We start from the raw sequence: 13,867 nt of genomic DNA on the forward strand, positions 1-13,867 counted from the left end.
TTGAGATGGACCTAAGGGAAATCGGTAGAGATGGAAAAGAGTATATAGAACTTGCTCAAGATAGGGAAAGATGGAAGGCCTGTGTTGCTGCAGCCATGAACCTTCGGGTTTAAGAAGGCTAGGGAGTTAGTTAGTTAGTTGTAAATGTTTTTCGTTATTATTATTTTATCTCACTTTTCAACCACTTTTTCCAAATTTCAACAATGAGGATAAATGATAGGTACTAAATGGGAGACTCCCAAAGATATTGTTGCCCAGAACAGAGTTCAAACCTTGAACCCTTGGTGGTAAGATCACGAGTCAATCACTTAACATACTCAGCCACAAAGATCACTATTACACATGTAACCCGAGGGAGAAATTTGTGGTTTCTTCCCCACGCTTGGCTGCAAAAATTTCTAATTTTCCAAAATCTCTATACTTGAACAACCTTTAGTAAATCTTATGGATATGTTTTTGAAGCAGCTAAACCAAGGAATTGCAACTTCAGAATATGTCAGATTTTCTCCAATCAATAGTAAGCACTAGGGATGGGACCTATTAATCGGTACTCTATCGGTATCGGCCGATATAGGCATATCAGTGTATCGGTAAAATTACCAATTATTTTACCAATCCGATATATAGATAAATATCTGATAATTTAGTGCAAAATTCTGCCATTTTGTTGTAATTTTTATAGATAATCTCCAAACCCTACTTTCTAAAAAAGAAAATATATAAATATGCAATTTCTCTTGCACTGCTGTCACCTTGAAACACACATTTTTTAAGGTCAATGAACCTTTCAGGTTCTTCAAGGACCATTTCTAATTTTATATTGGATCGGTAGAATATCGGTTATCGGTATTGGTAAATTTTATATCGGTACTTAATCGGTATCAGCCCATCCCTAGTAAGCACTATATTTTTTGCAAGTACAAGGGGGTGTTGAAAAGTTTGTGGCCAAACCAAATGTTCCCAAACGATTTGATGGAAGATTATATTATGTCTTCCAACCTAAAATCAGAGCATTAATTGAAGCCTTTCCTTTTTTTTAAGGACTATGGAGTGAGCATGTCTGCCCAGCAAGCAAGATTTACAGACACTGAACCCGGGGTTGTGATGAAGTTTTAACTCCTGCCAGGACAGGTCTCTAAAGGAGATCCATAACGAAATGGACAAAGCCCTACAGGACTCTGCTTCTTCATACACAACTGTGAAAAAGTGGGTGACACAGTTTAAGCACAGTGAATTCTCAACCGATGATACCCCTTGAATGCAGATACCAAAAACAGTGACCATTCCATAAATCATTGATCAAATTCATGACCTGATTCTTGCAGATCACCGCATATCAGCAGGTGTGGCAGAGACTCTGGAAACTTTATGGGAAGGTGCTAATTTACTATAATCTGGGCATGCACAATCTCTCAGATGAAATAGGTGCCACAAAATCTGTCCATGGACCAAAAACATGAAAGGGTGGAGGCATCCAGGAAATCATGTCCAATTTTGAACATGCCAAACAATTCCTGTCAAGATTAGTTACCACGGACAAAACCTGGTTATGTCACCATCAGTCAACAGAATGGTGGCACTCTGGTTTACCTCACCTCAAGAAGTTCAAAGCACAAAAGTCTCCAGGAAAGGTCTTTGCTTCATTTTTCTGGGATAAGGATAGAGTGTTACTTATAGATTACCTGCCCAAGGGCCACAGTCAATACAATGTTCTACAAATCATTATTCACCCAACTGAAGGAGATTGTGAATCAGCAATGCCATGGATAGCTCCAAAAGTGGGTCCTGTTCCTCCACGACAATGGCCTGTTCATCGAGCATTGCAAACACAGCTGAAATTGCATGACTTGGGCCTTCAATGTCTTGATCACCTCCTCGCTCCATTCTCCCGACTTGGTTCCATCAAGACTACTACCTCTTTCGCCAACTCACCTGAAGGAATGCCATTTTGCATCAAATCAGGAGGTGATCAGTGCCTAGGAATGTTGGTGTGCGGAACAAACTCCAGAATTTTTTTAAGTGGTCTGTGAAGTTGGAGTGCGGTGCCAGGAAGTGGATTGAGTTTCAAATGGAGTAGGTTGAGTAACTGAAATTTCATTATTCCCAGTGCATTACTTCTGGGTTGGGCCAAGAACTTTTCAGGATCCCCTGGTACTTGCTTCCAGCTTAGACATAATCTCCATTGTTCATCATATAAACGAGGGATACTCTTCTTAATTCTCATATTTTGCTACTAACGTTGTTATTCCAAACCTAAATTAGTGGTGGGTATGCAAAAACACTACAAAAATATAATCTAGTATCAGAAACAAAGATTATTAAATACACCACTGTTTAGTTCCTATCTACACTTTTACCCTTAGTGACAGATACTGAAGAAAGACTGTTAAGCATAAGGCAGCAACCACATTTCTTGACAAATAGCCTGTTAAACAGGGCACCTGGGTATTTTATAAAAGTTCCTGGAGATTCTAAAGAAGAAAAACAAACTTTTTCATTACTTCTTATGTTGGACAGACAATACACAAATTGAAAAAAAATACATATTACAATCACTATGTTATGTTGGCTGCTGTGGCTCAGTCGGTAACGCGTCTGACTACCATGCTAAAGGTCCCGGGTTCGATACCTGGCTGGTTCAAATCCGGGAACTTTTCTAATGTTGGAAGCGGCCCCGGTGCCCACCCAGCGTCGAATGACATGGGTACCTGGGGGGTAAAGGTGGTCAGGGGCATGATGCTGATCACATCACCCCCACTCACGACCGGATCAAGAAAGTGTGGGGCATTACCGCCACACCCCCTATACGCCTTCATTGCGTGGTGCTAAGCACAGGGGAGCACTTTACCTTTTTTTACAATCACTATACGTATGTATAATTTGTTGGTAGAAAAGGAAAGGGGGAGACGGACATACACAGACTGAAATTATATCACCGTGCAAAAAGTACGAAAATGAATCATGTTATGTAAAATTATCTGGATAATGCATATTTATCCTCAATCATCTGAATACAGTAATTCGAAATAGAGATATTTCATCCAGTTTTCTTTGCCATCCCCTAGATGACAATAATGAAACAGACAGATAATTATAATATCTTGCCTCGAATTTCAACCTACACTACTTGTTTCACAATGTGGATATTTTTAACATTAAAGCAAAGAGTGGATTCAAAACTGGGAGAAAAATCACGATGAACTCTGTGTGACTGGATCCTTTTCTCTGAGTAGAAGGTTGTAAATTTAGTAAGGACCATGATGTAGCACACATGAAGTTCACTAAATCACATACACTTATGTGTGATTGAAAGTTATGCTTGCAGTTTAATCTTTATCAAGAATAAATTCTCAAAATGACAAACTTTCTGGGTGTATGAAGAAAAGATTACAAGTACCACAATTACATTACCTGGTGATGACAGTAAAAGGATGCCTTCACCTCTTCAATCACAGTGATGTTATTAAAGAAAGGCTGAACAATGTGTGAACCTATGAATCAGCATGATTCTGTTATCACTTCAGATTTTATTTAAAACTAAATTCTAAGTTATATGGTAAACTGCAACAATAAATACAGTGGAACCCCAATTTTACATTCTCAGGGGCACGTAAATAAAAGTATAAAATGCAGGAAAGCATAAGGGCAGGGTAAAACTCGAAGTGTAAGTAAGAAATGCCTACAGAATCAACTCTTGGAAGGATATAATGTGTTAAAAATAATTTAACAATGAGATACAAGCAAGATTATGAATTCATATGCATCTGATTTAATCTGTAAACTAGTAATTAGTTGCATTTAAAAGTCTCAGGTAATTGGAGGGAGATGATTATTTACATACTGTAATCAAAGTATCCTGGATTTAGTTCATAGTGGAGAATGGTTCAGATCCCACTTTAAGCTGCATATGTAATCACTCCCGATCAGTCCAACAGCATAAAGTGAACACAAACAAGCTTTGTCAAATGTATGCATTTTTTAGAAGTCACAATAGGGTGATTGTTATCAGTGAAGTGGCCAGGATATTCAAAGGTGGGGTTGGGGGGTATGTACACTTTTTCTTCTAGTAGTCATCCATCATTTTGCCATCTTTCCCTGCCTTTGACATTCATTTCTTTAGGAATGCTGAACCAAACTGGGGGGGATGAACCCCATACACCCCCCCCCCCTTTGGGAACACCACTGATTGTTATTTACAGCCATACTCATCAATTTATTACTGGATTCAGCAGACTTGTGGAGGGCCAACAACCCTTCCACTAATTGTTTCCCCATAAATAACCCATTTCCATGTGTTTCCATTGGTCTCCCCATCTGCGTTTAACAGTGCAAGATTTATGTTCAGCATGTGAATGGCTCAAAATAAGCAACAATTATATTATTCTCAGCATCGTGCGCATTTCCTTCCTGTGTGTTCAAGATGTTTATCAGAAGGCAGAACAGAAATAAAAAATTAGCTTGTCTTAACTCCTTGCTTTGTGTCTGGTGCTCGTGTTTCGTAATCATCAAAGCAAAAAAAAAAAAAAAAAAACAACTTGCAAGACTAGAGATCCAAAAAAATGCAGTTTTTTTTCCTTCACAATGCCTTGTAGCCACGAGCCAACATTGGCGCCTGTTGCCAACAGACTGGATGATCCTCCGACCGGTGGTAACAGGAAAGAGGAGTAGTGAAGATTAACAGGTGGCGGGGCGGAAGATCTTCGGCACCAATGCAGTTGTTGAATGAGTCTTATCAGAGGTATGCTCATTCCCAGCCCAAGTTGCAGAAAGAAAGAAGAATCACTGCTTTATGCTCTCCCATGTTGTCAATGCTACTGAGATATGAGTAATTGATTTTTCATGTTTATGGAACCCTATCATGTTATATATTGCTGTAAAGCTTAAATCCTGCAGTTTCTGAATATGGCAACAATAGGCAACAATATTCCATTCAAGACAACAACGATAATGTGAAATCCGGTTGAAATAAGTTCATCTCAAAATGAAGGAATGTTCTGAATTCTATGGTGATTTGGATGAAAGAAAACAACAATTAAAATGTATTACTGACCAAATAATAATAATATATATATATATGGAGTGTGTAAATTACTTAATGGGAGAAATCTTGTGTTTTTAACTGCTAGTTTGAAAGTCCTGAATGTGCCTCGTATAAATGTTACATTAGTCACAGAAAAGTATATATTTTGAAGTTCTTTTAGGAAAAGTAAAGAACGAATGAGCAAAACCACGTATAAAAGTTCAAAGGCCAAATCACACAATTTTTCACTTTGTAATGTAATGTTCTGCAACACCAAGAAAAGCAGTGCAACTCTGGCAGAATTCGAGCATGCACCTTCAGTCACATGGGATGCATGTCAGCAGTATTTGTTGGGTGAGAAATAATAGAAAATAACTTCCTGGGCACTGCAAATCCATAATGTAATTTTGATCTTCCTTTCTACTATTACAGAATAAATATGGTGGTAAGAGTGAAAATCTTTGGGATCCTAAACACAGCAGAGGGAGAAGGGGGAGGTGGCAGGGTTGGAGACTTTTTATTGTTTACACAAGAGAATATTCTCCTCTTGGCCCACATAGCAACAGGTGACTCATTGAATAGGTAAGATGTTATTCACTCTTGATCATCATAGCAAGAGCTTTACGACCTACAACTAAGGAAGAAGCATTTCTTGAAACTGAATTGTACTGCACATTATAAATGAGATATAATTTTTTGTAACTTTTTCCCATCAAAAACCAAGGTGTGCATTATACACGTGCAGCATTTAGTGAAAATTGGTTTGGCAATAGTGCACTTGTTGTCTAATCTTGAGACAGAAGGATCTGCCCATTTCATCTTGATGGGTAATGCAAGAAGTGAAGGTATCAAACAAACAAAACAAGAAAATATTGCTAACATAAGAATCAGATCACAATAATTTTAATATGACCATAGAACATATGTTATCACCATCTAAATTGCTCTCTATCATACACATCCCTCAATATTACAATTAGCCATGTCTACCAACCTCCCCACCTCATTGGGATCGATTGTAGCAAGAATACAGATACTTTTTATTCTGTAACATGCTGGTACAGGTGTTAAATAGGTAACTTAAACTGCCCGATATAGTTTGTATTGCATTTGCATTTAATATTAATCCTTAACAAGTAAATAAAATGTTTAGTGAAATTTTATTAGGAACCATAAACTGCTCTCCTATTTGACTGAAGACAAGCTAAGATTTTTTCTGGAAAATAAATTTTATTTATCAATATTATTTAAGCACAAACAGCACACAAAATGTACTACATGTGGTTGACATTTCCCAAACATTGTTCTTGGTAGAGGCATAATGGAGTGAGAAGAAGAAATCAATAAGTCAAACTACAGCTTGCAATGAATCAAAGGACTACTCAACTCACTGATTCCCTGTTCTTATGCAATTAGATCTGACAATCCAATGCTTGTAAAACATCACCATTCATAGTGCTCTATGTGTGTACTGTTTGTGCTTCAATAATAATAATAAATAAAAAGTATTTTACCTGTTTGTATGTTCATCTTTAAAAGTTGGATCTGGACCAACGGAGCACCACCACTATAATAATAAAACAATGAACAATACCAAGAAGAGAACAGAAGACAAAGTAACAATGAACATCATCACATAGGGTGTTGCCATGAGTATAGGAGATCAAGGTGGACAACATTTCTTGCTGTTTTGCTTGTTGAAAAACCTCCATTTGATGCTATGAGCCTTTGAAAAAAAGCTTTTATACAACCATGCAAGATAATCATGGTTGCCACTGACATTAATTTGTTTATGCTGGATAGCAATACGCTATGTGAACAATATTATACCTGGGCAAAGTCACCAGGTTTGTTCCTTGCTGATGTATAATTTTTTAACAAAAAAATATATATCACCAGCAACAACGAATCTATCCTGTATACAAGATAAAAATGCCATTTTCAAGGGTTTGTGGAACCGAAATGAGGACTTAATGAGCAAAATGCTTAGAATAGTTGTTCACCTTGAGAGCCTCTACATGTTGTATAGCGAACCCTATGCATGTGCATGTATGCACGAGTGTGCATTTACGGCTGAGCTGATATCACTTTGAGCCAATACCAATTCCCACAGATAATGATGCTGATACTTGGAAATGGAAACACTTGAAAGTAGTTCAGAATATTTATGAATTTTAAACTATAGATTTAATTGGTATTACACCATATCATATTACCGAAGTTTGGCTATAATAATCCCCATTTTCAGATGATATAATTAATTAATTACAAAATTAATTTGTCTTCACAATCCTGTTGCCAAAAATAATGGAAATTATGTATTTTGCTTAATTTCCAGGATATTCAGACTTGGCAAATGTGTTGTGTAGGATTTGCAAAATTCTCAAGACTCTGGAACAGCATCAGTGACTAAATTCGAACTGATATTTTTCGGCTAACTAATAATAATAACCCATGCTGCAACAGCACATTGGCCTCCCAGTCGTCATTGTAGGTTCTCATGACCGGGTTTATGCTACTGATTCATAGCTCCCCAATTTCCTCACAATGGTGGGTGGCCACTGGTCCCATACACAGGCTGAAATCTCAGAAGAAAAGTTGTTATGCTTCCTCCACGAGACTCGAACCTGTGTGTGTCCCTTAGCCGGAGCCCAAAGGATGACACCTTAGACCACACGGGCACGGTGCAGGATTTCCGATAAAACTGGTATCAGCATTAGTATCGGTTCAGCCCTAATATGCATATAAAGAAAAGCAGGCAACATAGTATGTTAACAATGAGTAAGGTAAGAGACAAATGGATGGGTTAATAAAAAAACTGCGGAATGTTGATGAATTTCACACCAGAACATAAGCCAATGCTATTACTAGGAGAAAACTATTACCGAACAAAGGAAAGTTTTCTAATATATCTGAGGGTTGTTAGAAACATGTAGTAAACATGCATCTGAAATAACTTACCTGTAAATGACTCCTCAATATATGATTTAGTATCATTTCTCATAGACTTACTTCTTCTTACAGTAAGTTTATTTTGTTCTGTATTTCTCAGCATATTGTCAATCCTGGAAATAAATATAAATATCAGAATAGAACATATCTAGGCATATTGCAAAAAAAGAAGTAACGTATTAAGGGAAAGCTTAAAATGAAATATATTAATATCCAGGAATCTAATTTTAAAAAAAGCATTAGCTATGTTGATTCGCTATTTACAAATGCTACTAAGCTAAAATGTGTAATGGCATAAGACTCAAATTCTATTTAATTATTACATATTTTCCTAATTAGCAGCTCATTAAAAAATCTAGGGATAGGGTATGCCAATGTTCCTGATTAGTACAGAGCACATTGTGCTTACATCGTGAATTAACTCCAACTTATCTATTTTGTCAAAGGGTTCGTTGTAAGAGGAGCTATTAAAATATGCCTAGCAAATATACAATTCTACATTATTACTGTATCTTTCATGATGTCTACCTTGGAACTGAAACTTATCAATGACATCTCATACTGTTTCAGCAAACCATTCAACACAAAACACACAATACATGCAAATTCAGAGCATTTGTATATAAATAAAGCAAATACATACCTGAGATCTCTTCTAATTCCCTCTCCCATGAGACGCAGAGTGACTTCTGGAAGCCCGGATGTTTCTGGAGTTTCAGGAACAGAGTGAGGAATTGATGGAATAATATGCTGTACAGGAACATGCATATTTTGTAATGTTTCTGAACTCACAGGCTCTGATTCACTATCTTCCTGAATACCGCTACTCCTACAATATGATACACACACATTTAGAAACACTATTACCACAAAATTATGGATCTATCCGAGATTTGTTATGCTACATAAACTCTTACTTGTATTTGTAGGCAGCAACAACCTTATGGTGCAAGTAACAAAATTAATTGTATTACAGTAAGGATCTGATCTGCATAAAAAAATATTAACTGTATTTCCTGAATTGGTCAACAAATCCTGAAATCTCACTGTTAGAAATGTTAGGATAAATTCAAATAAACATACAATAGTTTTTGGAGAGTTACAAGCCAGTCAGTTTAAAGAAGAGAAGAAGGCTTGGCAGCAAACTACATTTAGCCTGATGCTAATGTACGGAATCTTCTGTAATCAATTTTCTGCTTAAACGTAGCTATGATGTTTGCCCCACCTGTTTAAAAATATTTTCACCCTTTATATTTGTCATAAGTAATTTAATGACACAGAAAATCTACACAAGAAAGAAAACAAAATTCACATCATATTGTGTGTGGACAAGTTCAGGTATAAACAAATATTACAGTGGTAACCCTAGAGTTGGAACTAACCTGTTCAATCTAGTAAATAAATTATGGCTGAGCCATTACCATTGAATATATATCGACATTGACAGCAATTCTCTTGCCAAAAACATTTCAAGACAGATAACAAAAGTATGTTACCAGCTGATAGTTTTCTTTTAATATTTCCAGAGCTCACCCAGCTAGAAACAAAACAGTGTGATGCACCAGCCCTTTGAAATGGGGTTCTGCCAACTACATAATGGAAGTGTTAATTAGAGCTTGGATTGTTAGTGTGTTTTGTTTTTCTTCTAATAATCTGACACATGGTCAACCTGCAGAGTCCTATGGCCACCTTTTTCTGTCTTCAGAGACCACAGTCTCAAGACACCAAAGGCAGAAACTCCAAGGCAACCTGTTCACCTGGTGAGAGTAAGAAGCTGTAACAATGAACGTGCCGATTGCAAATCCTGTCAACTGGTAGGCGCATGGCGCGATTTGTTTTTTGCAGGCAGAAATCGTTAAGACCCAGTGACATTCATCGGAGACTTATTGCAATCTATAGCTAAGGTGTTCGGAACGCGGAAAGCACCTGGAAATGGTATATAATGTTAAAGAATGGGCGAACCAATGTTCATGATGCAGAGCGATCAGGACAAGCCTCTGTCATCACGGAGGATGCACTGAAACAAAAGGTGGAACACAGCAATCAAGATAATCGATGCAGCTTCTCACTTTTTACCTTTTATCGAAGATGAAGGAGCACCTTGCAGGTAAATGTTTGCAGGTGATGAGGAGGAGGTAGTTAAATTGGTGATAAGGTATGAGAAGTGCTTCAATATCAAAGGCGACTATGGGTAGATGTAGGTAAAAGTATGTGGCAAAATATGTATATTATGTTTCTGCAATATTATCAATAAATATTTTTCTATGGCGAAACGTTCATTACTTTCAGAATGAATCTAGTAAACTATCCAAGAGCTGAAACATTATCAATCAGAATAAGCATGTCCATTTGTAGATTAACAAGTTCAGACTCGCATAAGTATCAACAAACCTCTATTTATAAAAACATATTCATCAATTTAGCAATTCTTATAATAAAATAACAGGTTACAATCTATTATCGATTTACTTACTCCTCAGAGTCATTATGATCATCCACGGAGAAACGATCATCAAGTTCCTCTTGACTAGATTCTTTGGACAAAAATGCTTCATCCGTGCTTTGTGCCGAGTGAGTATCAACATCTTTTCTAACATCTCTTCTACTAACTTGATGCCTCGCCTGAAATGGAGAACACTTAGTGTACAACAAAAATTTGTACGCTCATTACGCTGAAAAACCAATGAAAATAATCACACAATTTGCAACAAGAAAACCTATGCAAAGTACTCTCATTTCTCGTAAGATTATTCACTTACGAACACAGAAATTGTCAAATGACAATATTTTAAATCTAGGAGATTTAAATAACTAAATACATAGATACACAAAGATACACATCAAAGATGGATGTAAGAAGCTGTAAGAGCACTTTAACTGTGATTACAAATATTATGAGTTGAAAAAACATCTTACATGGCCAGCAAAATGTATAATTCTCGTTATTTCTTTTTACAACACATTGTGGGAAGAAATGGACTTTGCGATTCAATAATAGTCTCATATTAGGGATGTACCACTATGAAATTTTGGCCGATACCAATAAGTACCAATATAAAATTCCAAATGGTTCTTGAAGAATCTGAATGGTTCATTGACCTCCTTAATAAATGTGTTTCCAGGTGACTGCAATGCAACAGAAGCTGCATATTTAGACATTTGCTTTTTTAAAAAAGCAGGGCATGCAGATTGTCCATAAAAATTATAAGAAAATGGCAGAATTTTACACTAAATTATGAGATATTTAAAGATATATCGAATTGATAAAAAAATCAGTAATTTAACCAATAAACCGATACACCAAAATGCCTACATCGGCCGATACTGACAGAGGACAGATTAATCTGTCCCATCCCTATTTCATATCATATTTCAATATTTTAAAGCAAAACTGGTAATTTCTATGGAATTCTAATGAGAAACTTATGCTGAATTGATTTGAGGTTTGCATTTGAGGAAATGTTATGCAACAGATTCTAATCATGCTAAAAAAAAAAGCACTGGATGCTACAAAATGTGCTAGTATTATGTAAGTTATTTTAATCAAAGCTGGATTGTAAATTAATATTTCTGAGAACTGAATACAAAAATATGCACATCATGACAAGCATTATAGTTTCCTTACCTTCTCCTGATTCTTACGATGGTGTTCATCTTGCATTGTGTGGAACTTTCTTCGGGCCACATTTCCTCTCACTTGAGCCTGGAACTGTACAATACCATTCTTCAACTTATTGTACCACTTGCGGACTTTGTACCCACGCCACATTTTCTGAATGTACGTTGCAGCCATATGTCTCACTCTCAGTTGCATGTACTGACGTTGAGCCAAAAACATGCGGCTATAAGACTAAAGGAGAAAGAAATATTGACATTAATATTTTATTAATTTGTATTGATAAGGTAGCTATTAGAAATTCTGTTATGCAGAAGCCCATAAAAAATATATGGATTGTTCACAGTAATTAGTTTCATTTAAGTGGTGTGGAAATGTTTCTTTCAATAAATGCAACCAGACAACACAACCATTCAAAAGTTTTTCTCAAAATTAGAAGAAAAAAAACTCCCAGTAAAATCATCACATTTTAGAGCCAATATGGCAAGTTGGCATGATACACAGCATTATATTCCACATTAAATCCAAAAAAATACCTTCATTCTTAACGAATTTTTGAATTCTTACTTCATTTTAAAAACCTTGAATTTATTGTCACATTCCAGTGGAACCCTGATTTAAGTTTTCCTGTTTAATACGTTCAGACAGCCAGGTCCCATCAAAAGGCCATGTTCAATAATGGAAAGTTTACCTCAATCACAAGTTTGACACAACTCATGTTTCACACATTATACATTTTTCTAAGCTGTGGTGATACCATGAAATTTGCCACAACTGTGGCATTGTGCAACTTCTCTTATCCATTTGGATTTGTCTTAGTAGTTTCATTTGTCATGACCCTGAACTTCCCGCAAGTGGCTTTTCATTTGACAGAGGAAAGAGAAAGGAAATAAAGTGTATTCTAAAAATAGTCAGCTATTTTCCACTTTGGAGATGGGTGGTGAAGCTTTGAAATGGCTTACTGCTTCCCTTTCCACTCACAAGACAATGGAAGATGCTACAAGGAGAGACTGGTTCCTATTGTCACAAAGAGAAATTGATGAGTGGTGGTGAGGGTAGGATGTATTGCATTTCAAACTTCATTTAGTTAAACTTGTGTTCAGGATACCCAATGTGATTGCTAATGTCACAGAACTGGACAGGCAATAAAAGTTTCTCACACCCACGAAAAAAGAAGTGTCAATATTTTAAAACTTTGTTAGCTTCATACCCATATTACACAATCCAACAAAACAACGAACAGTCACACAGTCCTTCTGTCTCCCACAAAATGAAGATAATAAAATTATATTATTTGTAATTGATGTGAAGTTAAAAATGCAAGCATGGGAGTGATTTTCTTGCTCTGCAAGTTCCTGCATAAAAATATTGCAAACATAGAACAGCATCATAACAATAAGTATACCGATTTTTCTCTAGAGTCATTCCATGCCAAATCAACACATATGTGCAATTTCCAACCTGACCATCACCGATTTTCATGAAATTTGGGGAGTTGAAACTATGCATGGAACTTAGTAACTATGAAAATTGTTAGTTTCGTTTGTCTTGTAATAGTTAAATTATTCAAGGTCAAAGTTGGCATAAATTACCCTTTTTGAGCCCACTTAGCTGTACTAAATGTGCTGTAGCTCCGCCCCTATTTCGCGTACGAAGATCAAATAAAGCTTATTGTACAGGGAATTGAACAACTTTTCCAGTGATATATAACAAGCCTATCTTTGGATAAAAATATAATTTTATCACGTGACCTTGTCCTTTGACCTTTAATATCTCAAAACACGTCATCACCAAAAATGATGAAAAAAATATATTTGGTCCCTCATGCCATACTCTAAAACATATCAAAATATGATTCTGGGACTGCAATGGGATCAGAAGATAAAAAATAATATGTGTAACTATGTGACTGATAAAAACCCCATTACGTGAACTATGATGAGTCAAACGTCCCTTAACACCCCCCTACAAAATGTAAATTAGTTATCCTGGGTATAATTGGTCATGAAAGAAATAGGTTAATCACAGGGAGATCCCCAGCCGTGTGTTTCAAGCTCAGGTCCCCCATATTATTGACCGCCATATTGAATTCAACGCAAACATTTCAAAGGAAAGGGGGTGATGTGATATATCAAATCAGACTAGAATTTCACGAGAAATGAAGTGACGAAGATTTTTCCAACATATATTTAACCAGCAAAAAGTTATTACTGCACGCTTGTAACCATTTTCTCCTTTTCGAAGTGTTAAAAACAAAGCATTAAAATGCTCCTAACGTG

The 13,867-nt window shown here is 36.3% G+C and overlaps 1 protein-coding gene across 3 annotated transcripts in view; it reads right to left on the reverse strand.

Annotated features, from left to right (window-relative positions):
- LOC145984972 (unconventional myosin-IXb-like) overlaps positions 1-13,867 on the reverse strand; it is a 137,932-nt gene that overhangs the window by 35,595 nt on the left and 88,470 nt on the right. For 2 of the 3 annotated variants that reach the window (XM_083118425.1, XM_083118423.1), the window contains 5 exons: positions 11,598-11,822; positions 10,446-10,594; positions 8,616-8,801; positions 7,982-8,085; positions 2,358-2,471 (listed from right to left, as the gene is read on the reverse strand). In XM_083118425.1, the coding sequence (XP_082974551.1) occupies positions 2,358-2,471; positions 7,982-8,085; positions 8,616-8,801; positions 10,446-10,594; positions 11,598-11,822 (778 nt within the window). The remainder of the gene's footprint in view (positions 1-2,357; positions 2,472-7,981; positions 8,086-8,615; positions 8,802-10,445; positions 10,595-11,597; positions 11,823-13,867) is intronic. The other variant, XM_083118424.1, reaches the window with a different exon arrangement.

This window comes from Lepisma saccharinum, chromosome 3 (assembly GCF_977018435.1).
Source record: "Lepisma saccharinum chromosome 3, izLepSacc3.1, whole genome shotgun sequence".
NCBI lineage: Eukaryota > Metazoa > Arthropoda > Insecta > Zygentoma > Lepismatidae > Lepisma > Lepisma saccharinum.